This window comes from Phalacrocorax aristotelis, chromosome 16 (assembly GCF_949628215.1).
Source record: "Phalacrocorax aristotelis chromosome 16, bGulAri2.1, whole genome shotgun sequence".
In the NCBI taxonomy this organism is placed as follows: Eukaryota; Metazoa; Chordata; class Aves; order Suliformes; family Phalacrocoracidae; genus Phalacrocorax; species Phalacrocorax aristotelis.
In genome coordinates, this window is record NC_134291.1 from 8138805 (window position 1) to 8166424 (window position 27620).

Consider the following 27620-nt stretch of genomic DNA (forward strand, 5'->3'; position numbering starts at 1 on the left):
GTGTGTTCCAGCTCAGCCGCCTTGTCCCACCTCTGGTCGCCACCACTGGGGATGCAGAGAGAGGAAAGGACTCCGTGATCCCTGGAAAAGTTTAATGAAAACTGGCATCTCTTAGATCACCATCTTCCAAAAATATAATTATTGTCTGGAGTCAAAATAAGTTGTGCTTTGACCCAAAGTAAAGCTGGAGCAGGACAGTAGGTTGAACAGGTCTTCTGGCCACAGCACGTGTCTGATTTGCTTTGGTGGTTGGGAAGGCAGGGTGGGCTCCTCGCTAGCCCCCATGTCTGTGGGTGCTTGGGGGGGGGGGGGGTCAAGCACCAGCACCCTGACCCTGTCTGAGCAGATCAGCATCTTTTCCTGGACATCTGCCTGCCATCTAAAGGCAGCTATATATCTATATAAGTTAGATAGGTATATAACTAATATATCTATAAGTATATAGTTATATAAGAAGTATATATTTATATAAGTTATATAAATATATAAGTATATAGCTATATGCATATAATATAGCTCTAATGTAGGTATCTGTGTATCTCTATATAGATATATCTCTCTCTCTAAAGGCTGGCTTTAAATAATAAACAAGAAATAAAACAGAAACTCCCTACATTCAGGCATCCAGGTGTTTCCCCTGGTGCCCTGCCACCCTGTTGCCCAGCACCCCCAGCCTCTGGGAAAGGGTGGGCTGGGGTTCCACTGGAGGACAGGCACGGTGCCATCCTACGGGACAGACACAGCAACAAGACCCTCACCCACGCCATGAGCTCCCCTGGCTCATGTGGGTGATGCTGGAGATGCAGGTCCGGGTGATGCAGGTATGGTATGGGCGATGCGGGTGCGTCACGCAGGCACAGATGCGTGTGTAGCGATGCAGGCAGGGATGCGGGCGAGCAGGTACCAGCAGGTGGCTGCCGTGGCTCAGTGATCGGCTGGTCCTGCCGAGAAAAGCCCCAAAAGCAGCCACCCCGCACACCCAGAGAGCTGCTTTCAATATGGATCTTGAAACATCAGTGCCTCTGTCAAGGAAACAGGCAGGAAGGTGTCCTTGCTTGAGATGCACTGACCACGACCTGGCATATCCACTTCTCTGCTTAGCTTTTTTCTCTTTGTGAGGAGGGGCTGAAAGGGGAGAAGGTTTGTGTACCTAGGAGATGTACTAGGACAGGTCTTAACTTGATTCTGTGTCCTGACTTATTGTGCCTCTGGAGTCTGCCTAGGTCTAAAACATCTGAATATTATTTAAATGTTAGGGGTGGGTTTTTTCTGCTCTAGCTAAGCAGAGCAAAGGGAAGCAGATCCAGCTCCTCTGCATTTGCAAGCCCAGCCTCTGTCCCAGCTGGTTGCTTCTCCCTTCCACCCTTGGTTTCTCATCCTTGCTGGGGCAAAGGATGCTGCAGTGAATGACGGAAGGATAGGCGTGCTTCACGGCCACGCTCTCAGCCTCGGGGTGAAATCAAATCCATTCCCTTTAGAAGCACAGAGTTAGTCAAGAGAAGTTTATTTCAATGTTCACAATATGTTTTGTAATCAGAAGAGCTGTTCCTGTCTAGGAGGCAGTGCTTCACTGCTCTTCATACACCAGGGCTGGTGGCACTAAAGCAGTTCGCAAACACAACCTTTGCCGTCTGGAGGTGAGCGAGAGTCCCTGTCTGCTCCTCTGCCTTCAGTAGCGTGCCGTAATATTTCTCTTGACTTCAGCCTCTCTTGCTGCGCTGAGAAACATAATGGAGTTTGCCAGAGGAAGGATTTTTTTGTGTGGTTTGTTGCTGGGCTCTTTTTTCTTCTCTTGGCCAAGACTCAAGAATTTCCTGAGTAACTTTTCAGAGAATCTGCTCCAGCAACTCAACAACAATATGCTCTGTTTGCTTCTTATAACATAAATAAATCTGAAGATCTGCCAAGGAGGAAGAGGAAAGGAAGCCAGGGAAAAGTGAAGTGGTGGTGCGAGGAATGCCTTTTGGCAGAAGTGCCTGAGTGAAAAAATGGGTGCGTGGACAAAGGAGCACTGAGAGACGCTGGGACAACTGGTAAGTCCATCCCAGGGAGGCTCAGCATCTCTGCTTTTACAGGCACTCTGCGAAGGACGAGCTCTGGATTCCTTTCAAACCTTCCTGTTAAGGTAAGGCTTAAACATTCTTCTTAAATAAAGATTACTCCTTAAAAGGTATGAAAACCTCCAGTAATTAATAGCACCATTAATAATACTGGATGAGAGTATGAATGCAGAGGTGGGACACCAGGCATCGTCCTAACAGGCTGAGTTAAGCTTGTGATTAAGCTTAGTGACTATTTAAAGGCAATAGTCTTTTTAACCTTACTTTGACATGAAATAACACACAAATGGAGCTCATTTTACACTAGAGGCGTATTTCCAGTGTTTCTCCATGCTAAGAGGATGTGGTATGTTCAGCTCTGCTCAGTATTTTAAGTAATCCAGCACACAAGGAGCAGATTTGTTTCCCTTCAGCAGTGTAAGCTGAAGATTTACTTTAATAAGTCTTCTGTCCATCTTACACTTTTAAATATTCCCCTGAAACACTGAAGAAGTGATGAGATCAGTTCTGCTGAATTTCCCCCAACTGCCCCAACTCTGCAGCAGGCACAGCTGGGTGTCAAGAAGCATTGAGGAGTGATGGGGCAGGGCTAGACATGAGATATCTGTGATGGGTACCTGCTGCACTGGCTCTCCATCCCACCTGGCAACTCCTGGGTGTGAAGCTGAAGTTCCAGTGGTGTGTCAGCTTGTTGAGGTTACTCTGTGACCATTAAAATGAAGGACAGACTGGAAACCTGCTTTAGCTGTGACACAAATCCCATTTCAGTTGTGGAAATCCATGCGAGTGATACATACCATCTTACACCTTGCTTCCTTTATGTGAAAAAGTGACCAAGCGATGGAAGTTGGACTTCACAGTCTCCTCGAGGAAGTCTAGAGATCATTAGCACAGGCTAAATTAAAATTTTTATGTGCCTGGATTTAGTGAGGTTGTATGTAAGAGGAAAATCTATTCAGAGAGTGATGGCAAAACCGCAGATCTCTGCCACTGAGCCAATGTCCCTGCCCCATCCTCCCGCCGTGCCGCACCAGTGCGTGTGTTCGCAGCGTGTACCTAGGGACCACCATTTGTTGCAGCTGCTTTTCCAGCATTTCAGTGCCTGCTCCTCGTCACAGCAGAGATGTGCCTCTCCTGTGGGCTGAATATAAATATTTGGAAGAAGATAAACGCCATCTTCCCTGTCAGCACTGTGAGGCATCATTCCCCAAAGGGAACAAGACAGCGTAAATCCTCCTTCTGTATGACAGGAAGGTTTGAAAGGATTGGGTCTGTAAGTGCTCTGCTATTTCTACGTGAGACTTCACTTAGAGAAGATCAAGATCTTGTCTGAAAGCCTGTTTTAGCTACATATGTGACAGCAGAGCAGTTTGGCTACCTGAGTGTAACCCTTTTGCATTTGGATACTTAGTCCTTTTGCTCACTGGAATTATTAATTATGATTTTACTGATGTTAATATGGACATATCTCACCTGCAAGTTACTCTGACAGCTTGCTTTATGCCTATTTCTTTCCATTTCCACCACCAGCATTAATCCAGGCAACAAGTCCTTTTTTGCTTTTACCGCACCTTTCTAAGGATGCTGCCACATCTTTTGGAGTAACACACCAACGCATGCGCGTGGCTGTTTCTCTCTTGTTTCCCATTAATATCCCCGACAATGACAACTCTCCAAATGCACTTCCAAGAACTTGTTCTCTCGTAGCTCCGAGTTGCCTTCAGTCAGCGCTGCTTTCCGTATGAGCTCAGCTCACACCACAGCCAGGAGTTGCTCAACACATCTTGGTGTGAAGCCTATAGCGCATTAAAAATACACGCAAAAAGATTTTGATTATTTTAATAGACCATGTTGTTGTCATTATTTCTTGGATATTGAGGCCACCCAAGCCAATTAGGTCATGTGGTCTGATCTTCCCTTTTTTATTTCATAACTCACTCCTTCCAGCCTTACCACGCTGCAGCACAGAAGTGTGAAATTCTGGTTGTAGTCGGTGTCTTACCGCTGAGCTGCAAGGACTGGGAGTACGTTGAGGACGATGAGGTCTCTTGGTCCCTCGCTGCTAGAAGCTGTGCTGCAGGGTTGGCTTGTGCTCAGCTCAGGAGGTCTGAGGTGTTTCAGCTCTCTTCCTTGCAGTAAAAAGGGAAAGAAAGTATTACTGTGCACATGTGCAAGGCTGCAAATAAAAGCAGTCACTGCTGTTCTACCTTTTGTTGTATTTGGAAGTAATTTAAAAAAAAAAAATGTTTGTAGGTTTAAAGATGAAGACACGTCAGAGGAATATGAGTGTATTCCAGCAAACTAGAATTCTTCTGTGGAAAAATGTACTTATTAAGTGGAGGATGAAAATGCAGAGCTTTCAGGTAAGCTAAAAAAACAAGTGGAAAAAAAAAAAGTGAGAAGCTGACTACTGACGAGCGGCCGATCCCTGCCTGCCCCTGCGCCTCTACTTCGTTTTGTAAAGATGAGCATTAAAGTACATTTGAAAAGCCCTGCCTGGGAACGAACACTTCACGAGACTTTACTTTTTTAACTGCTATTTCTGTCGTTTATGTGATGTATGAGAGCACAGACGGGCTTTTTGACCAGAGTAATTTATTGAGGTGATGTGCACAATGCAAAGACCTTGTTAGTTGACATCTAAGAAAAGGGCGTGACTGAGTGCCTCTTGTTTATATGTTACTCCTACAGAAAATACGCCCTTACACCGTTATATGATTAAATTCTCTCCTCCGCTCTCCCCCTTGCCTAGGAGTGGATTCTGTCTCTGCTCTTTCTGCCACTGATGCTCACAGTGTGCACGTTCATGATGAACATCCGCTACCCTGAAGTGCCTTACAGCAACCTGGGGCAGTTGGACGATCCTGCCTATAATGCCACTGGGGTCACCGTCGCTTTTACACCCGTCACTGTGACCACAAGGCAGATAATGAATAAAGTGGCCCTGAACTCTGTAATGATAGGTACGTTTTGCCTTTTAAACATTTTGCGTTTTCATTATTTAACCTATTGCATGTTATGTTTTAGGGGTTCTCCAGTATCTTCAGTCAGTAGAGAAAATTCACCCCAAATCCTCCATTCTCACAAATAGTTCTTCTCTAGCGTTTAAATTACCAGTGAGGTCAGTGTGGGCTTCCGAGCTGTAAAGCTCTGCCTTGCAGAATAATACTATTAAGACACACTGGTTCATTCTTTTGAAGTTCACTTCTTCCCAACTGGTAAATTAAGAAGTATTTGAAGGTGCCACCCTGCTCAGTGAGGAGAACTGGAAAAGAGGAGTTGCAATGCTAAAAAAGCAGATATATAGCCAGTGCCTGTGCACACTTTTCCAAACCTAGAGAAGCTGATTGCTATATTTTCCTTACAAACTACAGGTATAAAACTAGAAGCGCTGGACAATGAGAGAGCCCTGGAGGAAGCCTGGATTTCAAATAATGAAATTATAGGGGTTGTATTTAAAGACAACTTCTCCTATTACCTCAGGTTTCCTACTGGGAATGTGGCTATTCCAAATGACAACTTGGGATACGTAGGTAATACAAAATGAGGTTTTATGGGCGGGTGGTGGCCTGGTGTGTGAAGGCATTGCTCGGCTGGAATAATCCATATATGTTAAATGCTTTAATAAACTGATAATTTTTTTTTTTGTCAGTGGGCCACTCCATTTGAAGGGTTTCCCATAGTGGATATGCATGTTAATCATCAGCTTTTGTAGTGAAAACCAAATAAATTTCATGGCTCTTACCTGTGATGCCCTTAACCTTTCGTCCTTGCAGATAACTGTTACAATTTCTCTTCGCGGTACTGTCACAGCCCAAGGTATTGGTACAAAGGCTTCCTGTCCCTGCAGTCCAGCATCGATGCTGCTATTATAGAGGTAAATGAAATCTGTGAACTGATGTAGGTGTTCTTTTAATTTAAATTTGGTCCAGGAAAGCCAAATTGTTCTGTGACAATAGCAAGAGATGAGCTTGTCAGAAAATTCTGGAGAAAAACAAATATCTTAAAATACTCGGCTGTCTGAGTATTATTGGCAGTGACAGGGAGAACTTGAATGCAATTGGCAGTTCCTGCAGAAAATTACTGCCTTCTATTTAATTTTGAAGACATGTACCAACTTCTGTTTCTCTTCAAAATGGCAATTTCTTTTAAAGGCTGGGAACCAAGTGTAATCCCACTGTTTGGTTTAGAGTATTTCTCAGGTTCCAAGGAAAAGGCAGCTCTTGCAGGAGACGGGGGTGGTATGAATATCTGCTGGATGACTTGGTTTCAGAGTAGGCATGTCTGTCATTTCTGGTCCTTTCTTTCCAAATTGTTCCTCAAAAATACACCAGGGCAGGGATCGTTCCACCTGGCTGTGCACCTCAGGCTGTGCAGGCGGCTTTCATCACCAGGGAGAGAAGCAGGACCTTGGGGAGCAGGAGTCATTTGTGCCTGGATCCTTACCTCTGGAGGAGCTGAAGGATTTATCCCTCTCAATAGACAAGGGAGGGAGTCTAGCTGCGGTGCAGACACAGAAATGAGCCAGATAAGACCTTCCCATAGGGCTTTATTGCATTAATTGTTGATGTTTTTTATAAAGCTGCATTAGAAAGTAAATCTAGGGATGATGAATCAGAAGGTTCCTTATATAAATACATCCCACTGTAGAAAATAACTTAAATACTGAGATGTTGATCTTGAATTCCTTTAGGTGGTGGCAAATCATTCTGTTTGGGAAGAAATGAAAACAATTTCTGGTGTCCGTATGAAGTCCCGTAGCGTCATCTCCTCGATTACACTTGAGTACAGTTATTTCATGGTTACTATCGTGATGTGTTTCTCTCCGTTCATGTATTTCTTATCAATGAATGTTGTAAGAGAAAAGAAGAAGCTCAAGGTGTTGATGAAGACAATGGGGCTGCAGGATATTTCATTTTGGTGAGTTCTATTTTAACTAAAGTATGTTTGCCAAAAATCCGTATATTCCCAGGCACTTGCACAGCCAGTTAGTATGTTAAATGAGTTCATAAGTTTTCTTCAGTACTCTAAGGATGAGCCAGAAGGGCTGAGCATGGCAGGCGGTGTGTTATTCTTCCTTGGGTATTTCCTCCTAAGGCGGATTATGTGATCTGTTCTGCCTAGGATGTGAATGAGTTGACCCTGGGAAATAATATTTTAATTTAAAATGGTTTTGCCATGCAGATGCAGTTGTAACAACAGTTTTTAATTAAACAAAAGTATAACGCTGCCTTTCCATCTTCAGGCTCTCCTGGAGTCTGCTGTATGCTGTTTACGTGATGGTCCTCTCCTGCCTGCTGACAGCTCTCGTGGTGCAGGACGCTTTCTACCTCAGCAGCTTCCCTGCAATCTTACTGCTGTTTTTCCTGTATGGCCTAGCATGTGTAAGTCAGGTTTTAAAGCCAAATTTTCTCACCGCATCATCTATTACTATGCTGATGAACCTAAGCATTACTCCAGAGCCTTTTGCACAGTGCTCAGGACGGTATCCTTTGCCTGGTCAAGCTAATTGAATAGCTAGGTTGATTCTCTGACTCAGCAGCAGTGATTTGCATTGCAGCCTGAAGGTCTGAGAGGCAGCAGGCTGGCTACAAAAGACCTGATCTGAAACTCTGATCAACACACTAAGAAGGACTTTAATGTATTTTATTACACAGACTCAGCTCACCGGAGATCTGTTTGCCTGGCAAGTGAAAGTGCTATTGTTAAAGAGATTTATTTCCTTCAGTGACTGAAGGAAGCTTCTGTTCTTACAGATCCACCTGGTTTTCATGCTCTGCTCCCTCTTAAGGACCTCCAAACTTGCCGGTTCCATGGGGTTCCTCATCACCTTTCTCTTCGGATGCCTGAGCCTTGTGGTACTGATAGAAAATCTTCCAGAACCGTTGAAGTGGTTTCTCGGTCTCTTCTGTCCTTTTGCATTTAATGCTGGCATTGCAAAGGTATGGGGCATCATCTCTGCAGCTGAACCTTCCCAGGAGCTTGCTGTCCTGGGCCCTCTTGGTGGGGACAGAGTACATTTTGTCACAGACAGTGGCAATAAAGGACCCTGCTGTGCTTTGCTGATAGGGAAGGGCATAGGAAGTCACAGTCCTCACTTCAAAATACCAGCTTTTCCACATCTGTAAAATCTTCAGGTACTTTTCATTCATATCCGCATCCTGTTTTGAAACCTCCATGTGAGCTGAGCTTCTGTTGGGCAGCAGATGCCCCCATCCCACTCCCCTATTTAAAAAGCCGATGAATGCAAAGGAAACATGGCCCTTGTCACAAATGATCTGCTGTTGTGCGCTTCTGTAGCATCCACATGAACCCAAGGAAGCCTCAGTGAGCCCATTGCCGCACACAACAGCACCATTATCCTCCGGGGCTGGACCCCAGGCAGATGGGAGTTGACTTGGGGACATCAACTCTTTGCTGCCGGGTCATTCCCCTCTCGCTGCAGTGACTCTTCCTGGCAGCAGAGGCTGTGCTAATACAACTCGAGTTTTCTGCTGTGGCTGTCCTTCCTCCATCCCTGGTTTGGATAATTCTGTGCAGTTTGGATAATTATGACAGTTTTCCATCAGTCATATCTCCATAGCTATGAGAGATGATTTCTAGCTCCAGTTATTTAATATTTGATTTCCTGATGTATAAAAAAAAAATCTGCCTGGGAGAGGAGGTTTCTGCACCAACAGAAAAAGAAACTGAGTTTACTGTTAATTTACCGTATGGTTAAATTAGTCACTATGTAAAATTATATCACCTTTGTCGTGACTCTGTGATGTCAAAGGTGCCAATATCATGTTTCTTGGTTGGACTTGATGATCCTAGAGGTCTTTTCCAACCTTAATGATTCTATGATTCTTCAATGATTTTCTGTAAAACTCTGATCTTTTCTTCTGCTTCTGGATTGTTCTGGAAATTTCTGAATGAAAACATAAGGTCTCTATGTGGAGTAAATTTATTTCCCTTCCTCCCTAGAAAGAAAGGAAATAAAATTGGTCAGCACTGCAGATGATTTCTGGGTTAACAGGGTCAATTGCATCCATGGTTTGATGGCAAGTGCATAGTTTTTCAGCCTGACAATTATTCTTCTTTGTCCTTTATTTTCAGATTTTCCATTTAGAAAAATATGGAATGGCTTTCTCTTTTTCTAGCCTTATGGAGGAATCCTACTTTTTATTTTCGACTTACATTATGCTGGTCTTTGACTCAGTCTTGTACATGCTGTTAGCTATGTATTTCGACAAAGTGCTGCCAGGTAGGTATGAATTATGCTTACGATCATACTTCTGCCTTTTATACTTCTGATTTATATGGGTTGCTTGTAATATCGCCTCAAGGAAATGATGGGCTGCTCCATTCTCTGAGTCAACCCAAATAGCTTTTGGACTAAAAAAAATGTATTATATCACTGAGTGACTTTTCTGCCCCTGGCACACACCAGTAATTCCCAAATCAAAGACAATAAAGTGTTCAGTGTCTTTTCTTTCTAATTATACTCTCGTTGAACTGTTTATGAGAGATCAGTGAAATAATGTGTGGGACAATATTTTAATTCATTAAGTAAAATATTGAATTGATTAGATACAGCCCTGAAGCCACCCTTCTTGTCTCACTACCCCAGCTCCAAACCTCTTTTTGAACTGGACAAAGTACCAATTTTGAGGCAGCCAAGCACTTATTAGAACCTCTGAAATGTTTAGTCTAGGGTGATGTCTTGGTTGTGGCTTTGGTTAATGACAGGTTGTCTTCTTTGCTTTCCTGTCAGGCAAATACGGCATCCCGGATCCCCCTTTTTTCTGCCTGAAGCCCTCGTACTGGGTGCGGAGCAGGAAAGGCACCACGAGCGAGACGCCCAGTGCAGCAAGCCCCGAGGAGCTCCTCGGTGATGGCGTAGAGCCAGTGCCCCCTGAATTCGTGGGGAAGGAGGCCATCAGGTTAAGACAGAAGGAGTTTCTGTTCATGCTTTTTGAGTTGGGCAGCTTGGGTTTAATGCTCCCACCGACCACCACTTCTGCCATCAGCTTTGTTTTGACTTACCCAGGCAATTTTCATGTTCATGAAGCTCTTGCAAAACACATTGTTTCACAGAGCAATATTAGGGAAAAATAGATAACTCAAGCTGGTCACTGATGGTGAAATTTGGATAAATTCAGATTTTAAAAAAGATAGGGTTTTTTGCTTTGGACTTTAAATGTCCATTAGGGACAACAAGGAGAACATGGAGGGCAGCCCCTGGTAACACAGGCATCTGTTGCAGTGGGTTTGACCCTGTCTTTGCAAGGCTTAGTGCTGTGGTAGTGCTGCCAGGTAGTGACGTTCGTGTCTCTGTACAGAGCATGTCAAACCCTGCTGAATCTCAGGGTTGCTTCCCAGTACCTCTTACTTTTCATGCCATTTCTGTCATTTTAAATTAAGGCCTGTAAGAATGAAAAAGGGCACCAGGGAAATGTATTTACAGGAATCCTGAAATAATATCCTCCTTACCTTCCTTTTAGACTCAACAGTATTAAAAAAACATATAAAAAGAAGGACAAGAAGACAGAAGCATTAAGAGGTATGAAGGTTGTGATGTTGATTCCTGTTAAAGATGAGGAAAAACAGTTGTGCTAACAGTCAATTAAAGAAATAAAACAACACTTGCATTGCTCGAAAACTCACATAAAATATTAATCAATGTAACCGATTACTATTTTGTTCAGTTTTTACTGATTTTCCATTTTTAGTAAGACTAAAGGGAAGAAAGAATTTTTTCCCTCTTATTGTATTTCTGTCTTTTCTGCTAAATACAGAGCAGCTTCTTATGCCTTTAGTTAAAGTTCTGCAGAACTTTGCCCCACATTGCTTAATGCACTTTTGGCTAATTATTGCTACTTAGTTCTTATATTTTCTGACTTGTGTTGCCTTCAACAATGAGTAGAGGCAAGTCAAACCTCATTTCTTCCCAAACTGGGTGTTGTTTTCATTCTAGGTTTGTCTTTAAATATTTATGAGGGTCAGATCACTGCCTTACTCGGCCACAGTGGGGCTGGAAAGACAACGCTGTTAAATGTGCTCAGTGGACTCACTTTGCCTACTGAAGGTAGGATGGCAAAAGGCGGGATGGGATGGGCTTGATTCAAAAGCTGTAAAGACCACTTTGTTCCACTTCATCACGTTTATTCCTGTAAATAGGCTCTGCAACCATATACAACTACAAACTCTCTGAAATAGGAGATAGGGAAGAGATTAGAGAGATGATTGGCATTTGCCCACAATTCAACATACAGTTTGAAGTCTTAACGGTGAAAGAAAACTTGAAAACTTTTGCAGAAATCAAGGGCATCAAGTCCAAAGAGGTAGAGCGAGAGGTAAGTCCGTGTTCCCCTGAAACGCATCACTGCAAAGCAACACGAGGCTGTAGGCAAACCTCACGTTTCAGTAAAGGCTCCTTTTGCGCTGGGAAGCTCAAAGGGTCCACCTGACTGTGTCTTCTGAAAATCAAAGCTGATGTCAGGCTTCGACCAGATTGGTAGGCAAGCTTGTGGGCTTGATGCAACCACAGCAATTCCTCTGCTCAACCCAAGGAGAAGAGGGGATGTAGCAGCCCCTGTAGTGGCTGCTTCTGCTGGTGGTAGTAGACCTCGGTACATGCTCTTCAAAACCATGTCTTCAGTCCCAGCCAGATGTCCTGCACGGCTGATAAAGGATGGAAGGACAACTGGTGCTGAGAATGGACATCTTTGTGCTGTTCTAGGTGCAGAACATTTTGGAACTGCTGGATATCAGTAACATTCAAGACACTCAAGCTGAGAAACTGAGTGGTGGGCAAAAACGGAAGTTATCCATTGGAATAGCCATGCTTGGAAACCCCCAGGTAAAGCAGCAGGCAATTCTCTGTAATGTAGAGAAAATTCAGGTCCAACATAACTAAAACCGTATGCATGTACTTGGCTACAAGTGCGTGCATGATTTCAGACCTCTTCAAAGAATTAATAATTATTAAAAATAATAAATTTAATAATTTCATTTCATTAAATTCATAACCCATCTTGCTAGCCTAGTTTTAAAGCGGATAATTCCCTGACCTCTGCAGAGCTGCCAGAATAGCTGTCCTTGCATAAAAGGTGGCCAGGGTCTCTTGCCTTCAGGACCAGAGGCTTTCAGGGGAGCACCAAACCCAAAAGACATGCAACCTCTCCAGCAACGAGGAGTGCCTGATTTCATCCTTTCTGCAGGTTTTGTTGCTGGATGAGCCAACCGCTGGGTTGGATCCTCTTTCCAGGCACCAGGTGTGGAGCCTCCTCAAGGAACACAGAGCTAGACGGGTGATCCTGTTCAGTACCCAGTTCATGGACGAGGCCGATATCCTCGCAGGTAAGCACAGGCTCAGCCTGCAGCATTTCTGCAGAGTGACCCTGGGGCAGAAAGTGCACGCGAGGTTCAGCTGCAAAAAAAGTTTTGAACAACTGCTCTGCAGTACAAATTCCTTTGACTTTTTGTTTCTTTAGACCGCAAGGTTTTTATATCCCATGGGAGGCTGAAGTGTGTCGGTTCTTCTCTGTTCCTGAAGAAGAAATGGGGGATTGGCTATCATTTAAGGTATCTACTTCAGCCCCAGCAGCGGGTATCGGGGAACATGCATGTACAAAGAGCCACCAGAATGACTGTAAGGGGGGAACCATAGAGCAGATGTCGTCAAAACAAGAAAATTAACTGAATTAATATTCAGTTAAATTAACTGAAGCAGCACTTCACTCCAGAGTAAGGAATGAATGAAGTAAGCTGGAGTTTTCTTTTTATGCATCCTAGCAAACACAATGGTGGTGGTTGGTTGGTTGGGGTTGTGGGGTTTTTTTTTGTTTGGTTGGTTGGTTTTTTTTTCAAAACTAAGCATCTTTTTTTTTTTTTTTCAACTGAACAGGATCCATGTCAGTGAGTCTTGTGACTTAGAGAACGTGACATCTCTGGTTAAGCGGTACATCCCCAATGTCATCTTCTCAGGACACAGTCAATATGAGCTGAGATATAAACTGCCACTAGAAAATGTGAATAAATTCCCAGGTAATGTATATTAAAATAATTAAGAATCATCCACAGAGAAAAAATAATCACAGATATGGGGAAAGAGAAATGAAGAGATTTTCTACAGGAGTCACATAAGGACTTTAGAATAGTTGCATTTTTTCCCTCCACAATTTTAGCGTCCATACATTTAAGATCAAAATGTACAACCAATGCTTTTCTACTGTTTGTAATGAAAAACCTAGCAGGCTGAACTGGGCCACGTGTGCTTCTGAGAGTTTATTTTTTCTTTTTGTTAAAAGAGAAGATAGTGACAAGAGAAAACTCCATACAGCCAGTACCGCTCCTGCAGTGGCAGCAGGCAGACCCTCCCTCACCGTGTCCATCACAGTCAGTCTGACAGCCCCACAGCCCTACTGCCTCAGAGGAGGCATAGTCTGAAAGGATGGTGCTAAGTAGAAACAAGTCTTCAAGGAGCTATGGATCTGGCAGTTCTGTGTTCCTCCAGACCCTTTGCAGCCCGGCAGCTCGCTGTTTTACCATTTCCCCTGTGACTGAAGGTGGTCCAGGCAGGTTGACTCAGCTGAAGCAAAGTCTAGTCTGGTCTGGAGAGTCGTGCTTATGTTTGAAACCTTTATTATCTCTGTCCTGCAGATCTATTCAGTGGCCTTGACTGCTGCTCCAACCAGGGCATTATCAATTACGGAGTTAGCATGACAACCCTGGAGGATGTCTTCCTGAGACTGGAGGAGGAAGCCACAGTGGATCAAGAAGGTACGATCATAGGTGCAGATATGCAATCAGTAGCCAGAGAGAATGGCTACTTTGCAGTAAGCCCTGGGCATGCCTCCATCTGCCCATTACAAGGTGGCTATTAATTTTTCACACATTACAACATAGAAGCTGGTCTCAGACATAAGCGTGCATGTGGAAAAATCTCTGCAGATGAGTGCGTCCTTGGGGAGGAGTGGGCAGAAGCAGGACCACGGTGCCCCGACGAGACGGAGCCGGGCTCCTTGCTGCTCTCAGACACCGGGAAGGTGGCACTTGGTGGCTTGGCTCTCTGGAGGCAGCAGGTTGCTGCCATGGCATGGGTGCACTTCTTAAAGCTTAAGAGTTCAGTGAAAAACCTGCGGTCAATGTAAGTACCAAAGTGATTCTCTCCTGCAGATCTGGAACTGGACACAGTTACAGCAGGGGGGACAATTTTCACACCCATTTTGATGAGTGTTTGCATTAATTGATAGCGGGTTTTGGCAGTGAATGGTCTTGGTAATCTGCACTCACAGGAGAGGAAGGCTTCTTCCTTTCCAGTGCCAGTAATATAAAATCTCCCTTTTGTGCATTTTCATTTCTATACTGACTTATTTATGCAAGAGAAATTTTTTTTCTGAATAAAAGAATAATTTAGAAACACTTTTATTTCAGATGGAGGAGGAAGTTTTAAAATAAACTAGTGTGTACAGAGAGAGGAGGGAAAATACTTCTTTCAGGCTTCCTCTTTAATTTTTTCTTAAAACTTCTTTCATTGCCAGTGTCTGAATTAATTTGTACCCAGTGGGCTGTAATCTGGCATGCTGGCATTTCCTGGTGGGGCACGAGAAGCAGAAGGGAGACGCTGATTTATGAAAAACTTATATCTTAAGGAAGTCTGAAAGTCACTTCCTGGCCTTAAAAACTTGAGCATTCCAGATCTGAGGTACTCTTCCTGCTAAATTTTGAGGGCTTTTGTAAATGATCAAGCTTTGAGATTTCTGAAAATAAAACTGCCAAAAAATTTTAACAGAAGAAGCATTGGGTAACGTGAATATAGTACACCATTCCCAATACGCAAAAGTGTTCTGCTGAATATCTATATTCAGAGTGTTTATTCATCTCTTTCTTAATGTAGTTTGCTGCTCTATGTGGTTTTTCTGCTTCCTCTGGTTTTGCAACTGACCCTGGCTGCTGCCTGGCAGAGTGTGAGTGCCTGGGAGCTCTCACCTGCGCGGTACTTCTTGCCCCTGGAGAAGAGGGCTCACTCCGAGACAACCAGCCTCCTGGTCCACAACAACACGGGTGAGAAGAACAAGCCTTTCCTCGTCCTTTCCTATTCTGGGGCGTCTTGCTGTTGCAAAGGAAAATAAGTGGAAAGAGGAGGCAGTTGTAGGGTGGAAGGGATCCAAGGTTTTAGTGGCGGAAGAGCATGGAAATTGTCATTTTTAAGGAGTTGTGAATGAAGCCTACGTTGGCTTCAGCAGCTGACGAGATCCTGATGTAATGATGTGAAAAGGGATATCGTAGCAGATGGGATTAGAAGAAACCCAGTCCTTTCCCTGCCCCAAATCCAGATCTCTATCCAAACAATCTCTGCACTTTCAGAATGCAGGGTCCTCAAGCCAGGTACCACAGTCCAGTAAGGGCTCACTAATACAGAGCAAAATTAAGAGTCTACTTTCAGAGCTTTATCTTCAACATTCCTGTTAGTGGATGCTATTTTATGTTATTTTTGCCAAAGTGTGATATTGTTGGCTTTGTTGGATGGCCAGCAAGGAAAATACATTTTGAAGCAACTCCACAAAGGCAGGAAAAAAATGAGTTTGCAAGGTTCAGTCAATGAGACTGAAATCCATTAACTTCACAGAAATGAATGTGCAATGATCCATCACATACGTGCTGTCTGACGTCCACGGTTGTTAGACTTTCTCTGTTTTTGTTTGGTGGTCATGGATTTAAAAAACAAAACAAACCCAAACCACCACAGACTCCCGTGTTGTTCAGTATTATGATTCTTCTGCTTTTGGCTTTCACACCAGGTACAGGCATCGAAGACTTTATCCACATGCTCGAGAGCCAAGATCTCACAGTGGAAATAACAAGCGAGGAAAATATCACAGAGGAGCTAAAACACAATGGGGCTATAAAAGTGTCTCGCGAAGGCCAGGTGAGGATTTTTGTTCTCTTCCTCCTGTTTCTTCCCAACAATTGAATAACTGAGCAAAACGCATCCATCAGCTCTATCTGTGGGATGGTCTTACTGAGTAAGGCCCACAGGTACAAAGATTTGGAAGTGTTTTAACCAGTAAACTATATGCTAGAGGAGACCTTATCTCCCTCATCCTCCACCTCAAACTTTTCATTGCTGTGGCAAAGTTATATAGATTTCCAATACCTAATAATTTGGTTTTCAGCAAACAAAACATAGGCAAAATGAATTATTTCAGGCCCGGATTCTCCTGGCATGCTTTTTTTCTACTGCTTCCCTGCAGGTGAGAAAAGCCAAGAGTTTTCATCTTGTTTTCTTGCTCTTTGAAGAGCTACAGGTTTACTGTGTTATGCCACATGGAGGCTGTCAACTGCTTCCCAGTGCTTGTGAACATCATTAGCAATGCCCTGCTGAAAGCCTTCAATTCTACCGTGCACATTCGGATCTGGAGTCATCCATTTTTCTCTGTAAGTGTCGGAGCCTGACAGCCAGAAGGTGACAGAAAAGAGTTCTTAAATCTGCTTAAGGTCTCAGTAAGTCATCAGATTTTAATGGGAAGCCATGTGGGGCTGTCTGTACCTGTAGACCCACCTTCCTCAGCGGTGCCTCTGGAACCATCACATTTCACTTCAGGAAAACTGAAGCTAATTTTTGCCGTGTGGGTCTCAAGGGCTGCTGAACAGAGAGGGTGGCTGGGAGGTTCCTTATTCTCTGTGTGACATCGTTCAAGCTGTGGCCCATCAATTGACAGAAGAGATAAGTCACCACAGCTCTGGGACAGAGGAGTGGGAGCCGCACCACCCATCTCTCCTCACCAGTGGCAAGCGCTTTGCAGGGCTCTGGTTTGGGGAAAACCTTCCTCCTGCCAATATTTGGTTTCAACTCCCACTTTGTGTTTATACAGCCCTGTACTTCATGAGAAATGCAGTAAGATTAATCGTGGCATCTAGCCATTACATTGTGGATGTTTACTACAAATGCTTTGTTCTTCTGTTTTCAGACAGATGATCCACGATTCTGGGATTATTTTGTTTCCTTTTACCTCATTTATATGCTGCTGTTATTCCCTGGTTTTCCTCCTCACTTTGCAATGGGCTACATGCAGGATTATAAGGTAAATTCCTTGAAATGGAGCAGATTTGGGGCGCGCGGAATGGATTAAAGCTGCATTGCCACAAGGACATTTGAATATGATGGGCAGCTTGAGGCTTTTCTCTCTGTATTGCCATGAGCAGCTTTGCAGCCAGCACAAAATGCTAAAAGAAAAGAAGAGGTGGAATTTTACCCCTGTAGCACAATGGGAACAGCTTTTTGTTAGCTTTTTGTTTCCTGGAGCCATTCCTATGGGTGCAGTTGGCCAGCCAGGCACTGACAATAAACTGCCCTTTGCGTTGTGCCTTCCCAGGCGGGAGCTCGTGCACAGCTGCGGATCTCAGGGCTCTTTCCCTCGGCGTACTGGTGCGGCCAGGCACTGGTGGACATCCCGCTGTGCTGGCTCCTTCTCTTCTCGATGTTCGGGCTTCAGTTCGCAATGAGCAACAAGATTTCCGGGAGCATCGACAGCCTCTTCTTGCTGGTACATCCCATTCTGGTGGTTGCTGGCTCACTAGGGAGGGATTGGGGTAGTATTTTGAGCATGTGGGGGGTAGCTGAGACGCCATGGGTGCAGACAGTGCTGGCACACCTCTGGGTCCCGAGATGCTTACTGACCTTCTCCTTGTTTCACCTCCTATCGTTTGTGTTTCCCCAGCTGGAAAGAAAAGGCAATAAAACTTGCCTTAATATACTCTTTTACACTTAGCAGTAAAATTATGGTAGTTTCTCAATGCCCTGATCTTAATGTATGATTATTTAAACTGAACCAATTTGCTGTTTGTAGTTTTCTGGTTGTTTAGATCATTTAATTTTCTCCAGTGAAAGCCATTTTTTTTCTGTAGATCATGGCTACTTTTGGCTATGGAATTTCTATTGTTCTCTTCATCTACTTGATCTCCTTCATCTTTCGCAAAGGATGGAACTGTGATTTTTGGTCTTTTATCCTGATAGTGGTAAGCATGTGGCTAGTTATTGTGCTGTAGGGTTTACAGAAATGTATTTTGAGATCCTAAGAATGAACTAGAGGTCAAAACACCAAGTATATGTGTAGAACACAAATATGGGCATGTGTTTTAAAGCAGTCAATTCTATATTAAATTCATGTCACCATGTTCTGTTCCCACTATCCTACTGTGGCATGGGGAAATGCTTGGATCTACCCTGAGCTGGTTCAGGAATGGAAGCAAAAAAGGCTATTTATCACTCTGTTCAATACCTCACATTCAAGACATGTAAGGTGTTGTGAGAGATGAGCCATCACGTTACACACAGACAGCCCAAGCCTGACCTGGAAGGAGGTGGGTTATTTGGCATGAACGGGATGGGAAAGAACAGCGCGGGAGCCTGTGCTTTGCTCCTCTGCCCAAAGCAGCCTTGTGTCTGGGAGGAAGTTTCCCCAGCTGACTCAAACCAGCAGCCCGCCATCAAGCAGAAATGGCTGAGGACCTCCTGAACCCTAGCCATTTCTCATCTTTATATTTCTTGTCCATTTTTAGACATTCCACAGGGAATTGAAAAGGTAGACCCACACAATTTTTAAGACCAGTGGAGAGCGTAACCCTTCCCATTGGCTAAGTTACCCTCTTCTTTTATTTTTAGGTATGCTTTGTGTCTTATATCATCAGCAGAGTCATGGATTTCACAACTGATGTTACAGTCTCCCTCTGCGTTTTGTGTCTCTTGATTCCCGTGTACCCACTGCTGGGTGTAATAATCAACTGCCAGCAAGTAAGCAGTGGCTCTGGGTGAGGAAAGGCACAACTCTGTGTCCTTGCAAGCAAAGTCTGGTGGTGACGGCACACTGCATTCTGGGAAGGGTCATTAGTTTCCTCCTATGGTGGGATTTTCAAAACGGCCAGAGTGCATCGTTAGATGACTGTTTCAGATCAGATCTAATTTTTCCAGCTGTTCATTATGGTTATGGGCTACTTCTCGTGTAGTTGAGCTGACTGTAGATTAAGTAAGCACTCTTAATTTTTTCCATGCAAAGTCAAGTAACTTGGCTTGAATAATCATAAGAGAAAATCTGAAGTTACACATCTGACTTTGCATGGAGACTGAGTGAGAATTAAGAAGAGTCACAAGGCTCTTTGCTCCATGTCTGCTGAGAGTGGTCATGGAAAGTCAGCTAAGAATTTAACAAACCCCCCCCAGCTACATGCCAGACTATTTATGAGCATTAAATGACTTAGGAGTGAAGTCCAAATAGAAGAGACGCTTCCTTTGTCCTGTCCCACCCACCTCCACCTCTTCTCCACTGGGACCCTGAAGGAGGGAGACCAGATGTTCTCCTGTGATAGGCCAATTCCCCCAAAAGGAGAATCTGATACGTGTACTGAGTGCAGTGACGTTTTCTGGTATAGGACTGGGAGTCCCAAAGTCAAACATCTGTATTTTTTCATCTGTATGTTGAATATTTTGGGTAAATCAGAAGCTTTTGTTGTTTGCTTTAAGCCTTCCAAAATTAGCCAGTGTTCTGCTAAAGAATTACAGGTCTTCATTGTGGTTTTTTTTTACTATTATTATATTCTTACAGATTTTTATAGAAGACGCTGAGATATTTGGTGTGACTCCAAGGAATGATGTACTAATAGCTGTCTTTGCAGTAAGAAAACATTTCAGATTACTTTCATTTAGGAATATGTGTCTCCTAAACCCCACCCTCAGTTATGAGGAAGCAGGCAAGAACCCTGAGCTCATTTCATGCAGAAGGTGGATCTCAGTGGGTCTGGATGACAGACTACCTCCCTGTGCAAAAACAGCTTTCGTCCTTCGAAATGGGGAAGGGAAAATTAAATAAGCCTGGGTCACTTAACGCTGCCCTGTTATTTCAAAAATTGTGTTTTTCTTCTACCATTGGTATTTTCTGCAGTATAGCTAAGTGATGGTAGAGTTCACAGCCCTGAGGATTATCCTGAGTTTAGATGTTAATGGACGGTATTTTCTCATGCTGTGTTTTTCTCCCACATATTTTATAACACTGCCATCATCTTCTCAGTTTCAGATATAGTAGGATGGAAGGCAAGGCTGTTAATGTGGCAACCTCTTTTTTTCAGCCTTATATCCATTCTGTGGGTTTCATTTTTCTTCTTCGATATTTGGAGATAAAATATGGAAGAGCAGTTCTGAGAAAGGACCCGATATTTAGGTTTGTATAAACACACATGCACCACAGGCACATGAAAGATTTAAACTCCTACCACACTGGTTTTCTTGCAAGACAACATTTTGATCAGATATCATTGCCTTTTGCCCCTCTATCTAAATATTTTTTTTAAATGCTCGTGATTTTTTAAAGCTAAAATAGCCCCTTAAATACTACTGTCCTATAATAATATAAAACAGCTCTCAAGCTTGTTAGTACCTCCACACGGTGTTGCCTGTGCTGTGTGGATGCCTGTGCTTGGGATGTACCAGCTTGGTTCTTTGTACAAGACAGTAAGATTATAAATATATATATTAAAAAAAGTAATAAAAAACCACAAGAAACATTGAACCAGAGGGACATTCACTCTTCGTCTATCCAAAATGCATTGGTACAAGGGTAAAGAACAAAATGCTAAGATGAACCTGGTGGGTTTTTAGGATTTCCCCGAGAAGAGAAAACAGCCACCAGTACCCCGAGGAGCTCGAAGAGGAAGATGAAGATGTTAAAGCTGAAAAAGCAGCAGTGAGAAATGCCATAGCGGATCCGAGTCGGGAGGAGGTACGACCAAGTGTTGTCCTTCTTGTTTTATTTTGTACCAGTAAGAAGCCCACTGGTGAAAGCCAAAACACCAAGTATAAGATGTGCAGGTCTGGCTGTGTTATTCTCACTGGGAAATCAGACTCCCAAATGCACAGTGCGGGTCCCAACAGGATAGAGAAGAAAGCCATAAGAGGAACGTAGATAATAAAGTGTCCTGTCGCACCTCATATTCTCAGTGAACTATAAAACAAATTCAAAGATCTTTAGAAGTTTTTCAGCCTTTTTTGATGGGAAAATATTACCAAAGGATTAATGTTATTCAATGTAATAGACTAATCTTTCTTCTCCTTGCTTTCAGAAATCAGTCATTATTGTCAGCAATCTCTACAAGGAATACAAAATAAAGCAAGCTGGCTCCGTTTTTAAGAAGAAGAAAACGGCCACCAAAAATATTTCCTTCTGTGTTAAAAAAGGTGAGAACTGGACCTGTGTCTCCTAGGCCTTCTTTTGGACCCCTGCTCATGCCCAGAGAGTTAACTCTCTGCAGATCCTCAGTTATCTGACGCAAAGAGTAAATCTATTGGCTTTGTGGTTAAGGTGTGTTCGGTCCGTGGCTGATGTGTTAATGAACAACGTGACATGGATGAATCCTGTTAGTTACCTTTGACTCCCTGTTATCCAAAATATAACTAGGCCTCTCTCTCCCAGATCCACTTCAGCAGTGGTATATGAGTGACCTGGGAGCAACGCTCAAAATTGCAGCATCAGAGTTGAAACGTTATGGGCTCTCAGAGCATGTATTTATACTGTTTATTTTTATATGATCTTTGATATTAGCAGTCTTTTATGGGACTGTGCCTGATATATTTGTTGAATAGGGAGTATTACTAAGAAATTATATGTATTGATTCCAGGAGAAGTATTAGGACTTCTGGGACCCAATGGAGCTGGTAAAAGCACAGCTATCAGAATGATTGCCGGAGAGACGACACTGACTGCTGGGCAGGTAGGAAGCGTCTGGAGAAAAGCGATAGATCCATGATAGAGGTGCAAAGTGCAAACCTTGTACTTAGGCTAAGCTATAATTTTTTTCAAAGCATTATTAGGGATCAAGGTTTTAACTGAATGCACTGTGCTATTAAACTAAATAATGTATTAATAAAAAAATACTGTGAGCTACTTCTGACAGGCAGTTGTACCTACCCTAATTGGCCATGTTTCTATGTAGAAACCATGTAAATGAGGGTTGCAGAATCGCTTCCTTGCTCTTTTGGTTTCCTCACCTATATCCCAATGAAGGCCATAGTCTTCCTCTGAACCGTACCCTTGCATCTGGGCAAGGCTACATGAGAGCAAAATGATCAGCCTAGTTGTGCAGGTACTGATGAAGAGGGGCGATGGAGCAGCCTCCCACCTCCAGGACCACGAGCCTGCTTTCCTGGGGTACTGCCCGCAGGAGGACCCGCTCTGGCCAGACCTCACTGTGCACGAGCACCTGCGTGTCTATGCGGCAGTGAAAGGGGTGTGCAAGGAGGATATGGCTGCTGCTGTCAACCGGTATGGACGGAGGGTGTTTCCAGGGGTTGGTCAATGTTTTATCCCCTAGTCCTAGGGCATGGGGAGTGGACCAGAAAGTCAAAATTCCCCGTGAGCCAGAGGCAACCTTGAAAGAAACTCAGGAAATGGAACTGCGAAAGGGATTTTGTGCTAAATGCCGTGATTAAGTGAGTGGGTTAAGAAAATCTCCAGTTTGCCTAAGTGCGTTTAATGGGGATAAATTTACCACTAATGTCCTTTTAAGTATGTTATCTTTAAGAATCATTTCTAAAATCTCCGATGTTACAGTTAGGCACTGCAAGAAAGGGTGCTTAAGCACTGCCTGCTCAGCTGACTCTGGCAAGGTGGAATGGATTTATAATGCTGTTGACACTAATGACAGGTTTAGAAAAAAGGTTGTGGCTTATTCAGTACACTTTGCTTCAAATATTCACTTACATTTTAATAACACAATAAATGTTTAATGAAAACAAGCAGGAGTCAAGAACAAGGGGAAGAAAGTTCCTTTTCCTTATAATTTTGGGAATCCTTTATGGGCGTATTGAGTTGGGAATAACAAAAATGCTATTTTTTTGCTTGTTCCCTTTCCCCACAGAATAGTGAATGCTCTGCAGCTTCAAGACTATTTAAGAAAAAAACCCAGAAAATTATCTGCTGGGATAACCAGAAAGGTGTGTTTTGTTTTACCTATAATGAGCACTGCAATGCTCATAGCACCAATCAGAACTCCCCTCTGTGAGTGGAGGGACCTACCTGTGCATTGAGCTACTCAGGAGAGCACCGTGTTGTCCCCCTTCAAGGGTGTGGAAATTAGCCTTTTCCAAAACCACATTTCCTATAAATCAGAACCGTGATTCCCATAAACAAAGCGGTGCTGTCCGCAGCTCTTTGTAGACAGAGTGCCAGAGGCTGCAAAAGATTTGACTCAAACCCCTTTCCCCGTCGTAGCTGTGCTTCGCAGTGTGCATGCTGGGCAACCCTGCAGTCCTGCTCCTGGACGAGCCGTCGACTGGCATGGACCCCAACGGGCAGCGCTGTGTCTGGTGAGTGTCTCAGACACGTGCCACCACAGTGGTAAAGGGGTTGGAAGCCAAGAGCCGATGCCTAAGGTTAGGTAGAGAGTGTTTTGCCCCTTCTGCGGTTAGTGCTGCTCATCACGTGCCAATGGTTTTATTAGAAACTCCATTTTCCTGGTTCTCTCTAGCTAAAGGATGAGCAAGGAGAAAGAAAAACCATTTTACCTTCACCCTTGTTGCAAACTTTAGGACAGTCATATATGGGATTTGGAAGAATCCATAAATGGACCTGAGTCAAAAATATTTCTTTTTGTCTGCTATTTCAAAGTACTACCATGTGCACGTCAGTCTGAAGTTGCTGTAGGTAAAGTTTTCACACTTCCTTTAGAGCAGAGGCATTTGGAGGGACAAAGGTGTAAGAAAAAGTGCCTGGTATTCCTAAAGAGTATTAACTTTTTCCCCCCCTCTGGTCCTCAGGAAAATGATTCGTGCCACCCTGAAATCCAAGGAGACAGGAGCCATTCTGACGACACACTACATGGAGGAGGCAGAGGCAGTGTGCGACCGCGTGGCCATCGTGGTGTCTGGGCAGCTACGGTGGGTGGCAGCTGGGAAATGCCTCCTGGCCCCTCTTTGGTCCATGCAGTGACAGGGCTTCTCCTGAGGTCTCACCTACCTGAGCACATCACCATGGGCTTTATGAAATTCTCCCCATGGTTTTGCCAGCAGCGTAATTTGGGAAGGAGCAGATGGTGGGGCATCAGTGGTTTGACACTGACATCTCTCTTTTTTTCCTTCCTCCCCTGCAGGTGCATGGGCTCTATTCAGTACCTGAAGAACAAGTTTGGCAAAGGCTATCTACTGGAAATTAAGGTCAAGGACCCAGAGCGCAGTGATCTTCTCCATGCTGAGATTCTGAGGATTTTCCCAAGTGCAGCCCGTCAGGAGCGGTAACTATAAAATAAAAGACGAACAGTGGTTCCAACACTACCCCATCCCTAAAAAATGTGCCCAGTGTGATGGCCAGACACAGGATCTCAGTTGGTGGAGAGGGACAAACAGCTCAGAGTCTCTATTCGGGGATCTGATGCGGCAATGTCACCACATCCAACCCTCCTGCAAGACATCCATACATCCAGCGCATAGCCTAAAGTTTAGTGACCTAAAGTTTTGATTCCAGAACCTCAATACAGAGCAAGAATAGCCTTTTCTTCTTTTTCTTCAAGATTCCCCTCTTTGCTAGTCTACAAGGTCCCAATGGAAGATGCACTGCCCCTCTCTCAGGCTTTCTCCAAGCTAGAGGAAGGTAAGAGCTAAACAAGATGACTTTTTGAAAAGGCGGAACACAGACTGATAGTTTCCAACTCTCTTTCTATTTCTCCACAGCCAAACGAAACTTCAACCTTGAGGAGTACAGCTTCTCTTTGAATACTTTGGCTCAGGCACGTGATTTCAAGGCTAGACATGCTGTAAAGGTGTGAGCAGGAACAAAAGCCACAGCAAGACCCTGGCCAGTGCAGTGGCAGAAGGCTGCTCCACCAAAAAACCTCCTGGGGGTGGTGGGCAAGAGGTTCTCCGCTGGGAAAGCGGTGGAAAAAGTTTGGGATTTTTCACTGCTGGGATTTAGCACAGTGGGAACAAACCTAGGCAAAGTGTTGATGTATGACTCAACTCACCCGAGACGGGCACACAGCACATCCTAGGGATGGATGCCCTTGGTAGATGCCCATGCCCAGCCTCTATGGTTGCTCCTAAAGCATCAGGTTATTGCTGCTTGTACAAGGCTGGTGGCAAAGATGAAGAATGCGTATGTCAATCCATTGGCAGGTAAAACCTACTCTACGGATATGCCTATGGGCAGCCGGTGCCTCTCAGCAGGTTATACGAGAGAGCACAGGATATGTGATCCCCACATAAAGCTACTTCACATACCTCTCATAGGGGTTGCAGAGCTGTACCTCCTGTAAAGGACCATCACAGTATCTGGTGAACGTCAGAGAAATAATCAGAGCTTTATCTTGTCCATTTCAGGTGTTTTTGGAACTCTCCCGAGAGCAGGAAAAGGATAATTTCGATCTGACTTTGGATGGGACTTTCGAATGGAAACAGCTTCAGCAGGAGGATAGTTAAAGATCTAAGATGCTCATTTACGCATTACTCAGTATTAATCTAACTGATGTGACGCTGCACATAATTACTACCATTATCAACGTAACATGAAGAGGAGCAACAGGCTCCACCTTTCCAGCAAGCATCATCTGAGGGCTCCTCTCGGATGCAGAAGACTCTGTAGGTGTCTGCACCAAGCCCTACCCCAAATTGCATTTCCAGGGGCTGGTTGATGAAATTGTGCCTGCACTGGTGAGAGCTCTTGTCAAGCAAAGCAGTGTGGGGCAGGGGGACAGAATATTTTGCAGAAAGAAGGGTCATAACCCATCTCTGGGGATTGAGGCTTTGCTTTCCTCAGTGGATGTGGGTGCATCAGGGAATCTGGACACACTGCCAACCTTCCGGGCTCTTCTCCCACCAAGGTGTGGGACTATTTGCCTATGAAGTGTTTAAATACATCTTACTGAAACTTGCACTCTATTTTTATACCTTTCCAATAAATGTCTATAGAAGCCATGGTTACACCCTCATATGTCATCATTGCTGTGGGCCTTCAGGAGCAGCTGAGCAGCTGAAACGCCTTCCCCTGGGGATGGAGTTGGCTGCAGAGGGCCCAGGGCTGCTGGCCAGGTTGTTGTAGTCCCTCATGTTTACTCACCCCTGCCCTCCCTCCACGCTGGGGTGAGTGGTTGTCACTCCTCCCTCTGGAAATCAGCCTGGGTTGTTCAGCCTGGAGAAGAGAAGGTTCTGGGGAGGCCTTATTGCAGCCTTTAAGTACTTAAAGGGGGCCTATAAGAAAGATGGAGACAAAGGGCAATGTTTTTGAATTACAAGAGGGTAGATTTAGACTAGATATAAGGAAAAAATTTTCTACAACAAGGGTGGTGAAACACTGGCCCAGGTTGCCCAGAGAGGTGGGAGATGCCCCGTCCCTGGAAACATTCCAGGTCAGGTTGGACGGGGCTCTGAGCAACCTGATCTAGTTGAAGATGTCCCTGCTCACTGCAGGGGGGTTGGGCTAGATGGCCTCTAAAGGTCCCTTCCAACCCAAACCATTCTATGATTCTATGCCCTCCTGACAACTCAGGCACATATAATGCCTTTCTAAAGGTTAAAACTCTCACAGAAAATATTAAGTCCAATTCCTTTTATATAATCTGCAGTGGTGGCTGTGTTGCAATCAGTGCTTTTGTACATTCCCTACTCAGCTTCAAAACATATTTTGGCAGTTGGAGGACACATATTTAGAGAGATCATGATTATTTCCCTCCTGGTTGCACAACAGCTCCGTTTCTGCTCCCCAGCCCTGGTAAATGGGTAAGTGAAATCACCGAACATTTTGGTCACCTGTTCAAACACTCAGCTCCGGGGAATGGGAACTCGGTGAAAGGGAAGAGTTTTATTTAGTGCCCTGGGGATATTGGCGGTGGTGGACAACTCAGGCCATGAGCCTCCTGATACAATGACAGTTTATGTGATCCATTCCTATTGGGTTTTTTTCATCACCACTTTGTGGTTGGCACCTTTGGAGATGCTGCTAGAGAGATGTGCCCCTCTGCTGCGACCTGTAAAATGCACTGGCTTCTCTCTCTTCTGCCCTCTGAACGTCTGCTTTTAAAGAAAAACCCTTGCTTCTTTAACTGGGAAATCTCTTTTGTACCACACAGCATGAGGGGAGTGGTTCCCTCTGAAGGTCTTTGAATGATGTAAAGATGCAAACAGTAATAAAAGCCCCAGCAAAAAAAGTCCTGTCCCAGAGAGAGCATCTCTGGGAGCTGGAAGAGGAGTGCAATGGAATGCAGGGAAGACAAGAAAGCAGAGAGCAGGACTGAGGAGTGAAATCTTGTGGCAATTGTATTTCCTTCTCCGGGGTGAAGAGCATCTCCTGCCTTAGCTATTCTTTCCAACATGGCTTGCACATTTGTTTCTCCTAAGTAACTACTACCAACCCACTTCACCTTCCATTACCACAGGTTTGACACATTATGCTCCATGATATTTGGGGCTTTCCATTGCAGGGAAGATGAAGCAAGCAGAGTTGGCTTTGTCATCTCCTGAGCAAGAAGGAGAGGGAAAAAGACCCGCAGAGTCCCCCAAAGGTGAACTGGTTGGAGCTGGGGCTTTTCATCAGCCCAGAG

The 27620-nt window shown here is 44.2% G+C and overlaps 1 protein-coding gene across 3 annotated transcripts; it reads left to right on the top strand.

The window, feature by feature from the left end:
• The first annotated feature begins 1913 nt into the window (after positions 1 to 1913).
• On the top strand, positions 1914 to 25998 carry LOC142065244 (ATP-binding cassette sub-family A member 10-like). 3 transcript variants are annotated; one of them, XM_075111209.1, is made up of 40 exons: positions 1914 to 1992; positions 2076 to 2125; positions 4314 to 4423; positions 4813 to 5023; positions 5435 to 5593; positions 5837 to 5937; positions 6754 to 6980; positions 7306 to 7444; positions 7817 to 8002; positions 9159 to 9306; positions 9817 to 9985; positions 10547 to 10605; positions 11020 to 11130; positions 11223 to 11398; positions 11785 to 11904; positions 12266 to 12404; positions 12539 to 12629; positions 12952 to 13091; positions 13707 to 13826; positions 13998 to 14193; positions 14944 to 15110; positions 15848 to 15975; positions 16347 to 16484; positions 17018 to 17131; positions 17423 to 17593; positions 17955 to 18065; positions 18712 to 18840; positions 19649 to 19717; positions 20169 to 20260; positions 20698 to 20818; positions 21159 to 21273; positions 21715 to 21806; positions 22179 to 22357; positions 22953 to 23028; positions 23306 to 23400; positions 23851 to 23970; positions 24183 to 24323; positions 24600 to 24679; positions 24760 to 24815; positions 25405 to 25998. In XM_075111209.1, exons 3-40 carry the CDS (start codon positions 4322 to 4324, stop codon positions 25501 to 25503), a joined length of 4887 nt encoding a protein of 1628 aa, XP_074967310.1. In that variant the 5' UTR covers positions 1914 to 1992; positions 2076 to 2125; positions 4314 to 4321; the 3' UTR covers positions 25504 to 25998. The 3 variants fall into 3 exon arrangements, with proteins under 3 accessions (XP_074967310.1, XP_074967309.1, XP_074967308.1); XM_075111208.1 differs by having other exon boundaries at positions 1992 to 2125; XM_075111207.1 differs by lacking the exons at positions 1914 to 1992; positions 2076 to 2125 and having other exon boundaries at positions 4179 to 4423.
• The last annotated feature ends 1622 nt before the right edge of the window (positions 25999 to 27620 follow it).